Source organism: Geotrypetes seraphini, chromosome 3 (genome assembly GCF_902459505.1).
Source record: "Geotrypetes seraphini chromosome 3, aGeoSer1.1, whole genome shotgun sequence".
NCBI classification, from domain to species: Eukaryota; Metazoa; Chordata; class Amphibia; order Gymnophiona; family Dermophiidae; genus Geotrypetes; species Geotrypetes seraphini.
In genome coordinates this window covers 246,882,588-246,903,452 of record NC_047086.1, presented here as the reverse complement: position 1 = coordinate 246,903,452, position 20,865 = coordinate 246,882,588, and the positions used below count along the sequence as shown (strand labels likewise).

At 42.2% G+C, this 20,865-nt stretch overlaps 1 protein-coding gene across 4 annotated transcripts in view; it reads left to right on the top strand.

Moving 5' to 3' along the window:
- Positions 1–20,865, top strand: part of ADGB (androglobin) — a 633,675-nt gene that overhangs the window by 514,356 nt on the left and 98,454 nt on the right. For all 4 annotated transcript variants that reach the window (XM_033939743.1, XM_033939744.1, XM_033939742.1 and 1 more), the window contains one exon: positions 10,208–10,395. In XM_033939743.1, the coding sequence (XP_033795634.1) occupies positions 10,208–10,395 (188 nt within the window). The remainder of the gene's footprint in view (positions 1–10,207; positions 10,396–20,865) is intronic.

The window sequence follows — 20,865 nt, the reverse complement described above, 5'->3', positions numbered from 1 at the left end:
CCATTACTCAGACTGGCAATGGGTCACGAGCGGAGTTCCGCAGGGGTAGGTGCTGGGACCGCTCCTGTTCAATATATTTATCAACGACCTGGAGGCGGGAACAAAATGTGAGCTCATTAAATTTGCGGATGACACCAAACTATATAGCAGGGTTAAAACCAAGGAAGACTGCGAAGATCTCCAAAAGGATCTGATGACACTGGAGGAATGGGCCAAAAAGTGGCAAATGAGCTTCAACATAGGGAAATGCAAGGTCATGCATGTGGGGAAAAAGAACCCGATGTTCACTTACAAAATGGGGGGATCACCTTTAGGGGTGAGCAACCTAGAAAGAGACCTGGGAGTGATGGTAGACACAACATTGAAATTGTTGGCGCAGTGCACGACAGCCTCAAGGAAAGCAAACAAAATGTTGGGTATCATCAAGAAGGGTATCACGACCAGGACGAAGGAAGTCATCCTGCCACTGTATCGTGCAATGGTGCGCCCACATCTGGAATACTGCGTCCAGTACTGGTCGCCGTACCTCAGGAGGGACATGGCAGTGCTAGAGGGAGTCCAGAGAAGAGCAACTAAGCTAATTAAGGGAATGGAAAACCTCTCGTATACTGACAGACTGAAGGATCTGGGGCTGTTCTCCCTGGAGAAGCGGACACTTAGAGGTGACATGATAGAAACCTTCAAGATCCTGAAGGGCATAGAAAAAGTAGACAGGGACAGATTTTTCAAATTATGGGGAACCACAAGTACAAGGGGACATTCGGAGAAATTGAAAGGGGACAGGTTTAGGACAAACGCCAGGAAGTTCTTCTTCACCCAGAGGGTGGTGGATACATGGAATGCACTTCCGGAGGCTGTGATAGGCAGAAACACGTTACAGGGCTTCAAAGAAGGTTTGGATAGGTTCTTAGAGGACAAAGGGATTGAGGGGTACAGATAGGAGTAGAGGCAGGTTATAGGGATAGGAGTAAGAGGTAAGTTATAGAAATAGTCAGGCATCACTGCTCAGGCAATAGGCCTGAAGGGCCGCTGCGGGAGCGGACCGCTGGGTGAGATGGACCTCTGGTCTGCCTCAGCGGAGGCAACTTCTTATGTTCTTATGTTCTTATATCCAGAGTAGATGCTTACAACTGGTGTTTGAAGAACCAGGAGCCAGATCACAAAGTTTTTAATTGTCATTTGTGCCATCAAATGACAGAAAGAGGTCTTTGTGGTCATGAAAAGCAGAAGGAAAGGCTCTTCGGTTTGTTAAAGTTTGATCCATGTTCATTGACCTTTGGATACAAAGTACTGTTGAGCTGCTCTGGATGCAGAGTATGCAGTAGTGTTGAAGAGATCAAACTCTCTCAATGCTGAGTATTGAGAGAACCATTTTAGGATTGCATATCAACTGATACTAACCTTAAAAATGAAAGTCACTATCTCTTCAGCACCAGCAACAAATGCTTCTAATGTCAAGCATCAGACAGAGGTAAAAAATACTCAGTAATAAACCTTATTGGAGCATAATGCCAGGAGCAGCAAGATAAAGCACCCTTAGATGGAAAGATGCTTAACTTCCTTGACACCAAAGAGTGCAAGGCAGATTTCAAGTTCCCAAACCAAGTCACCTATATGCCTCAGGTGACCCAGGAGAATTTGGCCTCTTCTGCTGAGCCCCCTGTTTTCTCATCCACATTGTTCTTGACTTTATTATCCTTAAAAAAAGAGCTTGATAAAAGGGCATCTTACCTACTCCCTAGCTCAAACCAATGTTCTGACACTGTGTGATGGGATGTATGTCCTATCATGTGGCAGGGAGATTCCCCATAACTTAAACCCCCAGGAAGACGTGGGTGTAAGGGTAGCCTTGTTGCATTCCTGGCTTATAGAAATATGATCGCAGATAAAGACCAAATGGCCATCTAGTCTGCCCATCCACTGCATTCACTATCTCCTCTCCCTGAGAGATCCCATGCACCTGTCCCACACTTTATTGAATTCAGAAACAGTCTTTGCCTCCACCACCTCTACCAGAAACCTATTCCACGTATCTACCACCCATTCTGTGGATGGGCAGACTAGATGGGCCATTTGGCCTTTATCTGCCATCATGTTTCTTTGTTCTGTTTCTATTCTGTAAAAAATAATTTTCTTAGATTACTCCTGAGCCTATCACCTTTTAACTTCATCCTATGCCCTCTCATTCTGGAACTTCCTTTCAAATGAAAGAAACTTGCCTAAGGTGCATTTATGCCATGTAGATATTTAAATGTCTCTATCATATCTCCCCTCTTCCGCCTTTCCTCCAAAGTATACATATTGAGATCTTTAATCTATCCCCATATGCCTTATGATGAAGACCAGTGACCATTTTAGTAGCCTTCCTATGGACCGACTCCATCTTGTTTATATCTTTTTGTAAGTGCGGACTACAGAAATGTACACAATATTCTAAATGGGGTCTCACCAGAGTCTTATATAGAGGCATCAATATCTCTTTTTCCTACTGGTCATACCTCTCCATATGTACCCTAGCATCCTTCTAGTTTTCGCCATCACCTTTTCAATCTTTTTGGCCACCTTAAGATCATCACATACTATCAATCCCAAGTCGCACTCCTCTTTTGTACACAAAAGTTCTTCACCCCCTAAACTGTACTGTTCCCTCAGGTTTTTCCAGCCCAAATGCATGACCTTACATTTCTTATCATTAAATCTTAGCTGCCAAATTTCAGACCATTCTTCAATCTTCACTAGGTCTTTCCTCATGTTATTCACACTATTAGGGGTGTCTACTCTATTGCAGATTTTGGTATCATCTGCAAAGAGGCTAATCTTATCTGACAGCCCTTAAGAACATAAGAATTGCCATTGCTGGGTCAGACCAGTGGTCCATCATGCCCAGCACACCGCTCCCGCGGCAGCCCTTAGGTCAAAGACCAATGTCCTAATTGAGTCTAGCCTTACCTGCGTTCGGTCTGATTCAGCAGGAACTTGTCTAACTTTGTCTTGAATCCCTGGAGGGTGTTTTCCCCTATAACAACCTCTGGAAGAGCATTCCAGATTTCTACCACTCTCTGGATGAAGAAAAATCTATCCCCTTTTAACTTTAGAGAGTGCCCTCTCATTCTCTCTATCTTAGAGAGGGTGAACAACCTGTCTATCTACTAAGTCTATTCCCTTCATTATCTTGAATGTTTCGATCATGTCCCCTCTCAGTCTCCTCTTGTCAAGAGAGAAGAGGCTCAGTTTTTCTAATCTCTCACTGAACGGCAACTCCTCCAGCCCTTTAACCATTTTAGTTGCTCTTCTCTGGACCCTTTCGAGTAGTACAATGTCCTTTTTCATGTACGGCGACCAGTGCTGGATGCAATATTCCACTTGGGGGGCATACCATGGCCCGGTACAGTGGCATGATAACCTCCGATCTGTTTGCGATCCCTTCTTAAATCATTCCTACCATTCTGTTGGCTCTTTTTGCCACCACGCATTGTGCGGACAGCTTCACTGACTTGTCAACCAGTACTCCCAAGTCTCTTTCCTGGGGGGTCTCTCCGAGTACTGCACTGGACATCCTGTATTCGTGTAGAAGATTTTTGTTGCTGACATGCATCATCTTACACTTACCTATGTTAAACCTCATTTGCCATGTCGCAGCCCATCTCTCGAGCGTGTGTATGTCACGTTGCAGGTCTTCGCATTCCTTCTGCGTCTTTACTACTCTGAATAACTTTGTATCGTCTGCAAATTTAATCACCTCGATCGTTGTACCAATTTCCAGGTCATTTATAAATATGTTGAAGAGCACAGGCCCAAGCAGTGAACCTGTGGCACTCCACTCGTGATGCTTTTCCATTCCAAGTATTGTCCATTTACCCCCCACTCTCTGTTTCCTATCCAACCAGTTTTTAATCCACATGAGTATATCACCCTCGATTCTATGGCTCACAATTTTTCAAAGTAGTCATTCATGCGGGACCTTGAACGCCTTCTTAAAAGTTCTCCTTGAAGAGAATCCAGGATCTCCCTGCTTCTAGAAGACCCCGCAATAGGGATACCTCAATCAACATCTGGCATGTTAAAGTCACTTATTAGTAATATTTCCCCTTTTACAGTTATATTCTGAATGTCTACTATTAAATCTCTGTCCACTTCTGAGTGTGAAGGAGGCCTGTGTATCATACCAATGTTAATACATTTTCCATTCTCTCTTTCCAGATTGACCCATAATGCCTCTTCTTTACCCTGCAAATCTTTCAATTGTGTGAATTTAATATGATCTTTAACATATAACAACACCCGCTTCTTTTTCTTCCTATCCTGTCTTTCCTGAAGAGATTATATCCATCTCTGTGATAGCCACTAAATCCAGCTCTGCCTCTTCCATCACAGCCTCTAGAACCAGAACCTTGTTTCCCACATTTTGAGCATTGGTATATACAACTTTCCAGACATTGCCCCCCTTTTCCCTTTTGTGTATAGGTATTTTAGTATTATCCCAGGACAAGCAGGCAGCCTATTCTCACATATGAGTGACGTCACCGACGGAGCCCGGATGCGGAAGTCTTGCAAGCAGACTTGCTTGAAGAAACTAGAAGTTTCGAGTCGACCGCACCACGCATGCGTGAGTGCCTTTCCGCCCAGCATAGGACGCGTCTCCTCAGTTCTCAGTTTTCCGCAGAGCCGAGAAGTCCATCTTTGACTATCTGCGTTTAACTTTTCACTTCGTGCCTTCTCTACACCGCGGTTTGTGATTTTTTTATTTACGAATCGCTGTTCGTACGTTATTGCTTTTATTTTCAGTTAAAAATTTTTTTAGTTCTTCCATTCGGCTGCCGGGGCAGGCCGCTCGGCCGCAGCCTAAGGGCTTCGACCTTGCAGCGTCTGTTTTTCCTTCTGTGTCCTGGCCAGTGACAGGATTCAAGAAGTGTAGCCAGTGTCAACGTTCGATTTCTCTCATGGACCCTCACACTTGATGCTTCAAGTGCCTTGAGCCACAACATCATCCGAAGTCATGCGAACGCTGTGCTACCCTTCAACCTCGAGCCATTAAACGTCGTCAACTTTCGGTGGAGAAGCTCTTCCAGATGGATTCGTCCACATCTTCAATTTCAAAGCCCACTTCAGTCTCACCTTCGACCGAGGGCCCTCCTGCCTCCATCGCTTCGACTTCAAGCCTCATCAGACCTTCTTCGTTTGCAGCTGCTCTTTTTTAGTCAACATCTGCTACATCTTCCCCTGTTTCCTCAGGTCAGATAGCTCAGCAGACAGTTCCACCGGTAGTGCTTAAGGTGCCTAAGACTTCTAAGTCAAAGCAATTTCCACTGCCTCGGTGGAACCTCCAGCCAAGGCAGGTGGTCCGGTTTCAGACGCGGATCCATCTTTGCCGGCTTCCTTCCAGACCATGTTAGAGCAACAATTACTTCAGTTCCTTACCAAAATGGGACTGAAGCTAGCTACTCTAATCCAGACTGGGCATTCTGCAGACTCCCGCGAGGTAGAGCCTCTTCCTCTGCCATCGACTGAAACTTCACACTCTATGCAGGGAGAAGAGTATCTGCGAGTGTCTGGTCTGGCATCTAAGCACGTGAAGCAAGGAGCAGATTCTTTGCAAGTGCCTCGGCAAGAATCCTCACACTCAATACGAGTCTTTGGGAGTGCATCGAGGTTCCTCCATCAAGCCTCTGGAGCTTTGATCCACGGCCTCCAGTCCCATCCATTCTTTGGTGGCATCGGCTGCTGTCTCCGAGGCAAAGTCGCCTCGATCTTCAAGATCTGCTTCCAAGCACCATTCTCATCGACAATCGAGACCTTCATCAAGGCATCCTTCCAGGCATAGTTCTTCCTCTAAGGAATGTCCTTCTTCCACTAAGCCTCAATCTACACCTACTTCTACTAGACTACCAACTCCTTGTTCAAGGTCTCCACTTCCACACTTCAAGGATTCAGGGGCTTCCATAGCCTCGTCCAAGTCTCCCTATTCTTTTGAGTCCTTTTTTCCGGCCGAAGCTTCATCTTCGACCCAGGCTGCCTCGACGACCTTGAGTCCTTCTCAAGGCAAAGCATTGCCAGATCAGCTGTCTTTCTCATCTTTTCTTCGTCAGATGGCTGTGGACTTGGACCTTCAACTAGATGCTGGTTCCAAATACTCTAAGGAGTATCTTGAAGTTATGCATGTTCCTCAACCTCCAGCAGAGTCACTTAAGCTTCCTATTCACAAGCTTTTGTCTCAAACTTTTACCAGATGCCTGGAGACTCCTTATGCAATTCCAGCAGTTCCAGGCAAATTGGACTCCAGATACAAAACTCTCCATTGTAAGGGATTTGATAATTCACAGTTATCTCATCAGTCCCTACTTGTGGAGTCCTCCTTGAAGAGGTCCCATCCTTCCAAGGTTTATGCCACAGTTCCTCCTGGAAGAGAAGGAAAAACTATGGACAAATTTTGGCGTCGCATCTATCAAAACGCCATGATGTCCTCAATTATAACTTCCATTTTGTCACCTATTTTGAGTTCCTTATTGCTCTTTTGCCTAAATTTCTTACCTATTTAGACACTCAAAAACACTTCGAATTTCAAGAAGTCATCGCTTCTCTATCACAACTCAGACTCCATCTACTTCAGTCATCTTATGATGCCTTTGAGTTCTCTGTCCGGGTGGCTGCTTGCTCTGTAGCCATGCGTCGCCTTGCCTGGCTTTGTACCATTGACGTGGATCCTAATCTTCAGGACCGCTTGGCTAATATTCCTTGTGCAGGCAATGACCTTTTCGATGAATCAATCGAGGCTGCCACCAAGAAGTTGTCTGAACATGAAAAATCTTTTGCTTCTATTGTCAGACCTAAACCAAAGCGGACTCCTACCTAGCCTACACGCCCTCCTCCCATTTACCAGAGGCATTTTGCTCCAAGGGTGGCTCCTTATACTCGCCCTCCTCCTAAGAAACAGCAGCCTCAGAAGCAACAAAAATCTCAACCTTCTGCTGCACCTAAGGCTTCACAGCCTTTTTGACTGTTTACAACAGAGCATAATCTCCATTGTTCTGTCTCTGACTTCTCTTCCCCCTATAGGAGGTCGTCTCCCTCATTTTTACCACCGATGGATGACAATTACATCCAACCTCTGGGTATTGACCATCATCAGAGAAGGATACTCTCTTCATTTCACTCAGGTTCCACCAGAGCTTCCTCCAAGAGAGTATCCTTTCAATTCATCCCAGGCCGCCCTTCTTCAGGAAGCTCATGCCATCGAACCAGTTCCCTTGGAACAGCAGAACAGGGGGTTTTACTCTCGTTACTTCCTTGTTCTGAAGAAGACGGGCGATCTGTGGCCCATTCTGGATCTCAGGGCTCTCAACAAATTTTTGGTCAAAGAAAAATTTCATATGTTGTCCCTGGCATCCCTTTATCCCCTTCTAGAGCAGAATGACTGGTTATGCTTTCTGGATCTCAAGGAGGCCTACACTCATATTCCCATCCATCCGGCCTCCCGTCAATATCTCAGATTTCGGGTGGGCAATCAATACAGAGTGCTGCCCTTTGACCTGGCTTCATCTCCCAGAGTGTTCACCAAGTGCCTGGTGGTGGTGGCAGCAGCAGCTCTATGGAACCATGGTCTTCAGGTATTCCCCTACCTCGACGACTGGCTCATCAAAGATTCCACATGTCAGGGGGTTATTGTAGCGACCCAACGGACTATGTGGTTCCTATAAAGTTTGGGATTTGAAATCAACTTTCCCAAATCCCAGCTTCAACGCTCTCAGAATCTACAATTCATCGGAGCTGTTCTGGATACTATCCAACTCAGAGCATTCCTTCCACAACAACATCTGGAAGCTCTCCTTCAACTCTTTCATACAGTGTCTTCCCGCTCTTCCTGCTGCTGCTGCTACTACTATGCTACTTCTTTAGGCACACAAAGCCCAGTGCCTCCACCACTTCTGCCTCATTTGAATTTTTGCAAGGAAAGGGATCAATCCCTGACCATAGCCCCTTTGAATATAACAGCTGCCAAGACAAAGTACATTTAAAAAATGAGATTTCAATTCCTGGTATTCATGCTTCTACAACCTTCGCCCCTTTTTTCATCCTTCTAATGAAATAAGTTTTTTTACCCAAGTGACTGCAAGATTGCAACAAAAGAGCAAATAGCAGTTACACAAAACTGATCCATCCAGCTTAATTAGCAATATTGTACACTCCTACCCAGTGAGACTTGGACTCATTCAGTTGTGGGGAGCAGCTGATAGATTCAAAACATGCACACAAACATCTGAAAATTATCTTTTCTTTGCTTGTTCTTGATTTTTTTTTCTTCCTAGTTTCTTTTCTCCTGCCACTTCCATCCCTCTTTTCGCCCATTAGTGTTTCATCCCTCCAAACTGATACTCTCTTCTCAATCCTTTTCTCAGCCTATCTCCCCTATTGGTCCCCTCCTCTTTGAATACTACACAGTTCCCCTCTCTGTCCTCTCTATTTCTTTGTTCAGTCCACTCCTCACCCACTTCTCTTTATCACAGCCCTTGCACGCCCCCCCCCCCCCAGCTTACATTCATTTCATCTCTATGCCCCTTTTTACATTAGTCTTCCCTCATCCTCTCTGCCTCTCACAACCCATTTCTTCCACTCTTAATATTTATTGCTGCCTTTATTATTATCCACCTTAAGCCAATTAGGAATGGGCAGACTAAAATAGACTTCAGCTTGTGGACCATGGGGAGCTGACTAAAATATGATTGTACAACTCATCTGATTTGAGAGCACATAATGAAATGGCTATCAAATTTCATGTTGAAGTTAATAATCTCATCAAGTAGCTGAAGTAGTGTACCACCTTACGTGGGATAGAACAATAATGGCTTATCTATTCTGGAAATCCTCATGGTTCACGACTTCTCTGTTTTAAAATCAGATTTTGATGCCTCAACCACTCTTCAGTTAAATTGTCACGTTATAGTCACCCTTTATAAATATTATCAATTGTATGTCATCTGCAAATCTCAAAAATTTCCCTATTAAAATGCTCTAAAATCTTTGCCAGTGGTGTTAAATACAGATTTAAAAGAACTGTAGATGAAAGAGATTCATGTGGAACACCAATCTTTAAAAATCTGAAGCTAGACAGGAAGGGAGCTGAATTAAATCTAGGTGTTTGGCACCAGTATCAAATAGTGGCCAGTGCTGAATGTTTGGATTTAGTGCTGTCTGCCAGCACTATCCAGATATCAGCAGTATTTAGCCCAATATTTAGCAAGCTACCTGGTCAACCTTTACGCAGACTGAATATTGCTGCTAAACCAATAATTGACAACAGATAGTGCTGGGGCAGACTGCTTTGATTTTCAGTGGCATTACAGTATTTGAATCTGAAAAACAAAGGGGTGACAAACCATAAAATTCAAATCAAAAATACAAGGTGTGGAAAAGCCACAAATAACTAGGATGAGAACAGGAGTCCAAAATGAAGTCACTTTATTAAAAACACTATATGAAAATGAAGCAGCAAAATCCAGATGAACAGATGTGCTAAGGACCCAACACGGAAGGAGACTAATACACTATTGTGCATATCAACCTGGTTTTAATCCAAATATCTACCATTTTATATGACACAGTACAGGATATACAGACTCCTGATGAAGGTATAGGCTGCTGAAAGACAGTTCATGTTGGGTCCTTAGTACATCCATTCATCTGGATTTTACTGTTTCATTTTTTATATAGTGCTTTTAATAAAGTGACTTCATTTTGGACTCCTGCTCTCATCCTGGTCATGTGTAGCTTTTCCACCCCTTGCATTTTTTATTTATTATTTGAATCTGGTTAAGGCCCTGATCAGTGCTACTTGTCCAAGTAGCAGTACCGTCTAACTGGATCAATAGTTTTGAATATTGGGTGATAGTTCTGTTCCCTTACTATATTAACACACCATTTCTAAATTCATTTTATTGTTTCTGTTTTGTATGTTTCAAAAAATATGGAATTTTTCAATTTATACCCTTTTTATTGCATAAGAAAACATGTTTCCTATTTTAAAAAGTTTATCTTGGAAAGAACTTGCAAGTCTCTCAATATTATTCTTGGGATTCACAAACTTTTCCTCAGCACTGTAAGTGCCTTTTGAATATCATCAGCTTGCTTTATGTTTAGGCTGCATATTCTAATACATTTTTTATTTGTTGCTATGTGTATTCACATAGGATGAACCTTTGTATCTATCTTTCAGAATGGATACACATTTATGACTGAAGCTTCTACTGGTGATTACCCAGTAATGCCTGGGAAGTGGAAAATGCGTCTTATTGGTTCCTGTCATCCACTTCCACAACTCTCTCGTGACTTTATAAATAATGCCTTTGCCATTAAGGAAATTAAAGATTATTTTATTCCTAATAAAAAGCACATTATATTAAGGTAAATATCAATATTTAAGAACATTTTTGGGAATGTCAGGCTTAATATTACTTAACATAGATTAGTATGGTTGTTTGTAGAAAAAGGGCAGTGTGTAGCTGAAAACTGAGCATGCTTTGTTTAAATATTTCCTTATTAGCAAGGATACATTTAAGCATCCTGTTTGGCTTATTATTTTGGTGTAATGAGTCAAATTTTCAAAATGATATTTCAAAGTAAATCAGATGTCTGAAAATTGGCCACTATCTATGGGGCTCATAATCAAAACTTAAACACGTCTAAAAACCCGCCCAAGTCAGCACTTGGACGACCTAAAAGACAGGTTGTCCAAGTGCCGATAATCAAACCTATTTTTTTAACGTATCCAGGGACTTTTTAGGCTTCTGAATGCTGCTGCGTGCCCAGAGCTGAAAGGGGCTTATTTGGAGGAGTGATTGGGATGAGATGTGGGCTCACCAAAACTTAGTCATCCTGTAGGGATAATCAAATGTTTTACTATACTTCCTTGATGGAAATTTATGCATTGTGAAACTGAAACTGAGTGGCAGCAGGTTTAGGACAAATGTTAGGAAGTTCTGTTTCACACAGCGAGTGGTTGGTGCTTGGAATGCTCTCCCAGAGGAGGTTGTGGCGGAGAATACTGTTCCGAGTTTCAAGCGCAAGTTGGATGCACACCTTCTTGCAAGTCATATTGAGGGATACAGGAAATCCGGGTCTCCAAAGAGGAGAACCTAAATGGGCCACTGCGTGCGCGGATCGCCGGACAAGATGGACCACGATCTGATCCGGTGAAGGTATTTCTTATGTTCTTATGTGACTTAGACAATGTAAAAACAGGTATAAGTACCCAAAAATATCCAAAGTGACCAGATAATGTAATGTAATGTAATGTAATTTATTTCTTATATACCGCTACATCCTGCAGAGACAAAGTAAATACCCCATACACTCCCCCAGTGATTACTGACCCCCTCACACCCCCACAAAGATCGGAATAAAAACATACATACCTGTCTCCAGAACATCAGCACCTAGTATAAGAAAGCCTAGAAGAGCTGAACACAGGTCTCTTAAATAGCCTGGAGGTGGGCTAGTAAACCATAGAGAGGAGGACCCAGGCTCATAACATACTCTAACCACTACATGTGGGTGGAACATGTATGCCCACCAAACCCCCTAAAACCCTACTGTACTGCCATATAGGTGATACCTGCAGCCATAAGAGCTACTGGGGTTGTAGACAGATGATTATAGTGGGTTTTGGGGGTGTTTTAGGGCGCTCACCATAACCTATAAGGGAGTTCTGGTGAGATGTTTATGTGGCACCCTTTTTGTAAAGTTCACAGGAGTTCCCTGTAAGGTACCCCACTGCGCTGTTGCCATGTCTAGGTGGCCAGTCATAGTAGCATAGTAGATGATGGCAGAAAAAGACCCAAATGGTCCATCCAGTATGCTCAACCTTACCCTCTCTTTAAATTACTGATTTAATTTAAATTTTCCTTCTTCTTAGCTATTACTGGGCCAGAATCCAAAGCTCTTCCCGGTACTGTGCTTAGGTTCCTTCTACTGAAATCTCACTCTAGCCCAGTAGTCTCAAACTCAAACCTTTTGCAGGGCCACATTTTGGGTTTGTAAGTACTTGGAGGGCCTCAGAAAAAATAGTTAATGTCTTATTAAAGAAATGACAATTTTGCATGAGGTAAAACTCTTTATAGTTTATAAATCTTTCCTTTTGGCTAAGTCTTAATAATAATATTGTAATTTATAGCTAAAGAGACATATGATCAAGAAACTTTTATTTTACTTTTGTGATTATGATAAACATACCGAGGGCCTCAAAATAGTACCTGGCAGGCCACATGTGGCTACCGGGCCACGAGTTTGAGACCACTGCTCTACCCCATCTAAACCATCCCAGCTGTTGAAGCCCTCCCCAGCCCATCCTCAACCAAACAGCCATATACGGACACAGACCATGCAAGTCTGCCCAGTACTGGCCTAAGTTCTTCAATTTATACCATTATTTTCTGATTCGAGATCCTTTGTGTTCATCCCACACTTTTTTTTAACTCTTGTTACTATTTTCCTCTCCATCACCTCCTTCATGAGCGCATTCCAGGCATCAGTCACCCTCTCCATAAAGAAGAATTTCCTTACATTGCTCTTGAGTCTACCACTTCTCATCCTGAAATCATGTCCTCTGGTTTTACCATTTTCCTTTCTGGAAAATATTTTGTTATATGTTAATACCTTTCAAGTATCTGAACGTCTGAATCATATCTTCCCTGTCCCTCTTTTCCTCTAGGGCATACATATTCAGGGCTACCAATCTCTCATTATATATATGTCTTTTGATGCAAACCTCCTATCATTTTCATCCTCCTCTGGACCGCTTCAAGTCTTATGTCCTTTGCCAGATATGGTCTCCCAAACTGAACACAATACTACAAGTGGGGGGTCTCACCAACGACCTGTACAGGGGTATCAACACCTTCTTTCTTCTACTGGTTATGCCTCTCTTTATACAGCCTAGCATCCTTCTGGCAACAGCCACCACCTTGTTATATTGTTTCTTTGCCTTTAGATCTTCGGACACTATCTCCCTAAGGTCCCTTTCCCTATACGTGCATATCAGCCTCTCACCTCCCAGCACATATGACTCCTTCTGATTACTGATCCCCAAATGCATTACTTTGCATTTAATTTTAGTTGCCAGATATTAGACCATCCCTCTAACTTTTGCATATTCTTTTTCAAGTTTTCCACTCCCTCCTTGGTGTCTACTCTGTTACAAATCTTGGTATCATCTGCAAAAAGGCAAACCTTTCCTTCTAAATGGTCAGCAAAGTCACTCACAAACATATTGAACAGGATTGACCCCAGCACTGAACCATGAAGGACTCCACTACTCACCTTTCCTTCCTCCAAGCAAATTCTATTTATCATCACTGCCTGGTATCTTGTCTGTCAATCAGTTTCTAATCCATTTCAACCCTTTGGGTCCTAACTTCAGCCTGTCAGGTTTGTTCAAGAGCCTCCTATGAGGAACCTTGTCAAAGGCTTTGCTGAAATCTAAGTAAATTACATCTAGCATATGTCCTTGATCCAATTCTCTGGTCTCCCAATCAAAAAATTCAATTAGGTTCGTTTGACAAGATTTACCTTTAATAAAGCCTTTTTGCCTCAGATCCTGTAACCTATTAGATTCTAGGAAGTTCACTATCCTTCCTTTCAGCAACACTTCCATTATTTTTCCAACAACTGAAGTGAGACCTTTCCTGCTTCATCTCTGCAACCAGTTTTGTGAATAGGGACCACATCCGCTCTTCTCCAATCTCCAGGAACCACTCCCATCTCCAGAGATTTGTTGAACAAGTCGTTAATAGGAACCACCAGAACCTCTCTGAGCTCCCTCAGTATCTTGGAATGAATCCTGTCCCGTCCCATCACTTTGTCCACTTTCAATTTTTCAAGTTGTTCATAAACACTTTCCTCTGTGAACGGCACAGAATCTATTCCATTTTCATGTGTAACTTTGCCAGACAATCTTGGTCCTTCTCCAGGATTTTCTTCTGTGAACATAGAACAGAAGTATTGTTTAGCATGTTTCCTTTTTCTTCATCACTCTCCACATATCAGTTCATCTTTTAGTTTCACAATTCCATTTTTCATCTTACTCCTTTCACTAATATATCTGAAAAAAAATTTTGTCTCCCTTTTACCTATTTAGCCATTTGCACTTCTGCCTGCACTTTCACCAGATGTATCTTTGTCTTGGCTTCTTTCAGTTTCACCTGGTAGTCCTTTCTGTACTCCTCTTCTTAGATTTTTTTATATTTCAGGAATGCCAACTCTGTTGCCTTTATTTTCTCCGCCACTAGTTTGGAGAAACATATCGGTTTCCTTTTTCTCTTGTTTTTATTTATTTTCTTCACATAATGGTCCATATCCATTTTTATTGCTCCTTTCAGCTTAGACTACTGTTTTTCCACTTCCCTTTTGTCCTTCCATCTTATTAAAGTCCTTACGTTTAAAATCTAGGACTTTTAAGTTTTGTTTGGCTGCTCTCCACTTTAGCTGTTATATCATACCAAATGTTTGATGATCATTATTTCCCAGATGGGCACCCACTCGAACATTAGAGATACTCTCCCCATTTGTGAGGACCAGATCCAATATCGCTTTTTCCCTCTTGGGCTCTATCACCATTTGTCTGAGCAGAACCTCTTGAAAAGCATCCACAATCTCCCTTCTTCTTTCCAATTCTGCAGGTGGAACTTTCCAGTTCACATCTGGCAGGTTTAAATCTCCCAACAGCAGCGCCTCCTCTTTCTTTACAAACTTTTGGATATCTGCAATCAGATCTTTATCAATTTGTTGTTATTGAGTTGGAGGTCCGTAGACTACACCGACATAGATAGAAGTTCCATCATCTCTTTTCAGAGCAATCCATATCGCTCCTTCCTCTCCCCAGGTCCCTTGAGTTTCGGTTGCTGGGATATCGATCTTTACATAGAGAACTCCTCCTCCACCTTTTTGACCATTTTGTCTTGTTTGAGATAAAATATTCCCAAGGTGTTTAAGCCGAGAAAGAAAAGTGCAAGTATAGCTTGCATTTTCAAGTTTAAGTTCATATTTTAAATAAAACTGTTTGCACCTATAAATGCCTTCTTGGTTCCACAGTCCCTTCCTTCCATCACCTCCCCACCCCCAGCCCCATAATAAATGCCTTCTAGACACCCAATTCCTATCCCTAAATACAAGTAAAATATGCCTTATGAGCTACTCGATCTCTCCTTCCTATCTCCCAAATTAATACATGTGCCCTCTGGAATCCCAATACCTTTCTTCTTCAACTCTCAACTCCCAATAACAAAAAAATGTCTACCAGGATCACTCCCCCACCCATCTGCTACTATTTGCAACATCAAAGTCCATAATGTCATTAAGTGGTTCCTGGTACCTTTAAAATCAACTTGCACTGTGACATATAGCAGCAAGTGCATGCACAAAGGAGCATCTCCAAAGAGGAACATTCTTTGGGAGCTCTTTTAGAACAACTAGGGAGCAGTTGAGCTATTTGCAGGGGTCTCAAAGTCCCTCCTTGAGGGCAGCAATCCAGTCGGGTTTTCAGGATTTCCCCAATGAATATGCATAAGATCTATGTGCATGCACTGCTTTCAATGCATATTCATTGGGGAAATCCTGAAAACCCGACTGGATTGCGGCCCTCAAGGAGGGACTTTGAGATCCCTGAGCTATTGCTACTTTCTTGACCTGGGAACTGCTGGACTTGGTGATTATGTATTGTAACCTTTTGATGTGGAAATCATTAGGGAAAAGGAAGATTGAGCCTAAGGCCTTGTCTGCCTCCTCCTCCAGAGGACAGACATGTGACTCTACTGGATGCTGGTGGCAATGGTTCATAGTCTCCTTCCTTTAGTGAGGGTATATCCCTCAGTTTCAATGCTAGGACTCCTTCATTACTCCATATGACCTCTGGTGGTTTTGGCTTCATGCCACAAACTGATCTCCTAGCGCATTATTAGCATCTCCAACTGTTGCAGCTGTTTTCCAAGTATTGTCAGGGACTATGGTGTCCAAAATAGTCACTATGTCAGAGTCTAGGCTGTTTCTTTAAATTCTAGATCCATATGCTATATCTTTTTTGGACATCTGGCAAGTAGTTAGGCAGACTGAGGGATTTCTGTGGTGAATTGTTATGCACTTATGTAATTTTACTGAAGAAGAGGTAGCTAAGTTTCAAGATATTGGTTAGATTGTTCATTCACTGAATAAGCTGATGCTGGGTCTTGACCCTCAGGCTCAGTCTGTTCAGACAGTCATTGTTTGTTATAAAGAATAGTTTATTTCTTCATTACAAAACTGAAGCTTTGGAGAATAGCATGAGGACCAAGGACCTCCCCCCCCCCCCACACACACACACACACACTCATTCTATAACAGGTTGACTAAATATAGGCATTATTTGTGCCCCTATATTTATAGACAAACTGTTATTTATATGAGTAAGTGTACACTTATGTAAACTTACACACGTAAATAGCATCCGTATTTTCAGTACAATTCTATAATGTGGGAGCACAACTTGCTTAGTGCATAACTGCAGATGTCTAGACCTGGGAAGAGACAAGCACCAGATGATAGTAGCACCCAGGTAGCAGTTGGTGGCAGATAACAAGCCGCAGCCCATAATCATGTGCTTTCTCTATTTTGAGACTCTGCCCCAGAATGTCCCCAAAATGGCTGATTTTGAGTTAGGTGCTGAATAGTCATTTTCATCAGTAATTTAACTGGCCAGGAGCCATTTCTGGTGGGTTAAATTGCTTTGAATATCGACCCATACATAGATACAATTAATCAAGACAAATGCAAAGTGATGAAAGTAGAGAAGAATAATATTGATTGTGAGGCCTGTTCAATTAAGTTTTTCTCCCATTTTGTCTTTATGAGAAAATGCTTAGTAAATAAAGCCCTAAGCAGCATAGTTACTAACATGGGCTACCATTAAAATATATTATCTCACTGCTAGTTTCAGTTATTAATAACTAGCCAGTTAATATCCAGCCAACGGTGGGCAGCATGTTTTTTAAATGCTGACTTGTGGCAGAATTGAGCCCCAATATTAATTGCTAGGCCATGTTCTGGCACTGGTATTCAATATCCAGGTTTCACTGCTTAAGTAATACTCTCTAGGATTTATATAGGTCCTCGCCAATATTCAATCAGGACCGACATAAAATACTTATGTGTGTCCCAGCTGAATATCGGCCAGAACCCACATAAGGGATCAGTTATTTCTCCATCCCTCAGTCTTATCCCTCCTCCATCCTGCCCCCAAACATCAGTGCTCTGTTCCTCCTGAACAATCCAAACAGCAGGAAAACACTTCTCTAGAGGTATAAATGGTCCATGCTTTACATGAAGAAAATGCTTTATAAAATTACTTCCATCTACTGGATTGTATGGATGGATTCCTTTTCTATGTGATATGTAATTTTGTGTTTGTAGGTTTATTCTCACCTATACATTCTGGTTGTTTCACTAATATAGCATCCCTCTTGTCATTTTCTTCATTGAATGAAGAAGACAACACAGTATGAAAACTTTTTTCAGGACCAGATCACTGTATCAATGACTTCTTGTTCAGGATACTATTAGAGAAATTCAGGACAATCCAGGAATGCAAGATACTTTAAGTTAAAAATAATCAATATCAGTTCTAAAATAAATGTGACTTTAGGGTTTGGTTTTGTTTTTAACTTCCCACCAGACATAATCCTCTCACTTTTTGCCATTCTTTTTTTTTCTTTTTTTATTTCAAATAATTTTTATTGAGGGTGGCAAGGAGAATGCATCACCCTGTGGTTGTGGGTTCAAACCCACGCTGCTCCTTGTGATCCTGGGCAAGTCACTTAATCCCCCCATTGCCCCAGGTACATTAGATCGATTGTGAGCCCGCCGGGACAGACAGGGAAAACTGCTTGAGTACCTGAATAAATGCATGTAAACCGTTCTGAGCTCCCCTGGGAGAACGGTATAGAAAATTGAATAAATAAATAAATAAAAAGCAATACTAACCACCTCCACACATGGGAGGAAAAATCAAGCCACATAAATAAGCAAGATAAACAGAATCAGAAAAGTGCATTTGTGTTACACCCCCCTCTGCACACCAATTTTTAATATACATGTGCAATCAAATATGCCAGCCCTGCACAAAACAAACCCCACACTGTCCAAAGGCATAGCCAACTGTCACCGTACACATACAGCCACACAACTCCCCACAACCAACCAGCTCACCCACACTCACATCCCCCCACCCCCCAAATTGCAGACGTGAAATTGCAGCATCAAGAATTGCAGCAGCTAGAGGTGGGCCATCAAGCCCTCTCCTTCACTCAAAAGGCTGGCAGTCTAAGACATCTGTCCTCTCTTCACCCTTTTCCCATCAAATGACTACTATAATGTAGTCATGATTCTCTATATGTGTGTTCAGGCATTTTCAGCTTTACCTCTGATGTTTTCATTCTTTTTAGACACGAGGAAGAGTGTTAGCTTCTTAAAGCTAATCAAGAAGGTCATTTTAGAAATAGTGAATGACATTTACATGTGTAGATTGTGTACATATATAAATGGTAATTTCAGAAATCTGCCATTTACATTTGGAGGTGTCTTGGAAAGCACAGATTTAAAGAAAGTATGTGTTGAGTGTGGTTTGGTAAGGTCAAAAATGGGAATACATGTACTGTATAGTACTATCAAATCCATAGGTCCATCAGTTTTGCATAAAATTCTGCAAAGTTCTTGTGTCAGCCAGGTCTTGAAATAAGTAATTGAGGGAGTAATTGTGCTTATTAAACCACCCCCAATGCTTTTTTTTTATCCTTTAAAATGTAAACATTCATTTCATGGTTCTGATGCTTAATTTTCTGCTGTTATATCTATAATATGGTTTTTATAGTATACTAGTATTTTAGCCCATTACATTAACGGGTGCTAGAATATATGTCTGTCTTTATTTCTGTCTCTCTCTCTGTCCTGCTGTCTTTCTTTCTGTCTGTCTCTCTCCCTGGCCCCCTTTGTCTGTCTGTCTTTCTGTGTCTCTCCCTGTCCCTGTGTCTTTCTCTTTTTCTTTCTGTCTCCCTTCCTCCCGCTGGTGCTAGAATATATGTCTGTCTTTCTTTCTGTTTCTCTCCCTACCCCTGTCTTTTTCTTTCTGTCTCTTTTCCTCCCGCTGTCTTTCTTTCTGTCTCTCTCCCTGCCCCTGTCCCTGTGTCTTTCTTCCTATCTCCTTCCCTACTTCCCTCTGCAGCAGCCGCAGCATTCCCTCTCCCTCCATTTCCCTGTGCATCATCATTTTTTCCCTCAGTCTAGCTTCTCCTGCCCCTCCTACACTCACTACTTTAAACTTCGGCCCAGCCTGTAGGTCAGGGGTTTCTCAGGCTAATTGCCACCCGCTGCTGGTGGCTCCGTGCTCCGTGCTCGCCCGCCGCGACCTGCAGCCGCCGACAGCCGCCGTGGTCTGCAGTCGCCAGCAGCTGACAGCCACCGTGGCCTACAGCTGCTGCGGCCGACATCCGCCTCGGGGGAAGAGAGAAAGAGAGAGAGATTCGCGCGCATGCGCACTCCTACCTGCGGTGCCCTGCAGTGCACGGAAAATAGGAGCACGCAGGTGGAAGTGCGCATGCGCGGCTTAGGGATTTATTATATTAGATGTGCATATAATTACTGTAGGTTTTTTGAAATTGATGCTCCCAGTTTATGCTGGAGAAAACATATGGGGGAACCGTGAATGTCCTTCCCCAACTTCCTGTGCAAAATGGTGCTTGAAATGTATTAGGTCAGCAGCAGTGAGGTGTAAAACCAGCACCAAATAACAGATAAAATATTTCAATAGGATATCAGTCATAATAAACAAAAGAATACTATATTATGAAGGGTAGAAGAAGAGAGTGGGGGAAGATAGAGAGAGAGAAGATGTAGGGAGAGAAAATAAATGAGCAGAGAAGTGGCAGGAGAGAGAAAAGACAAAATTTTAGGTAAAATTTTATCAATGCAGCTAAGTATATGTGTTATTGAACCTCCAATAGAGGAAGGGGTGTGCCTAGGCCAGGCAGGTCAGGGAATGACTTTATGAGGATAATTTATAAAAACATTTTATTTATCAGTATTTGGTTTTGGTTTTACTCCTTTTGGTTGCTTTTTATTTGTACAACATTGCCTATATGTATTAAGCGAATCCATCAGAAGGTATCACCTTTTTATGTTTACTGAACTTTGTTTATCCTAGGACAAGCAGGCAGCATATTCTCACATGTGGGAGACATCATCCATGGAGCCTGGTACGGACAGTGCTAAAAGTGTACTGTCACTTCAAACTTCTTAATAAGCTTCGAAACTGCATGCACGAGTACCTTCCTGCCTGATGTCAGCTTGTGGTTCCTCAGTTCTTCATTTTCAACAGAACAAAGTTGTTTTGGGACTCTGTCCAATTGAGCTGCCTTCCCAGTCAACTTAATTTTTTCCTTTTCAGTTCGTTTCTTTTGTTTAGTTTTATAATTAAAATTATTTTCCTTCAGTTCTTTTTCTTTAAAAAAAAAAATAATAATATTTTTTTTTCCTCAATAAGGCCTTTAGGCCTTTTTCTCCATTTTTTTTGTTTCAAATTACATTTCGCTCTTGGTTTGCAACCATTGCGTGTTTTTTTTTACCTTGCTACCGAGATTTTTCCTATAATGTCAAGGCCTTCTAGTGGGCTCAAAAAGTTCACTCACTGCCAGCCACCTATCTCCATCACTGACCTGCACAACTGGTACATTCAGTTGGGCTGGAGCACAGAGTAGACACTTGTATCTGCTGTTCTACTTTACAAAAACGCTCTCGATGCACCCAGCAAGAGAAACTATTTGGACTGACCATAGCCTCCAGCAACAAATCAATGCC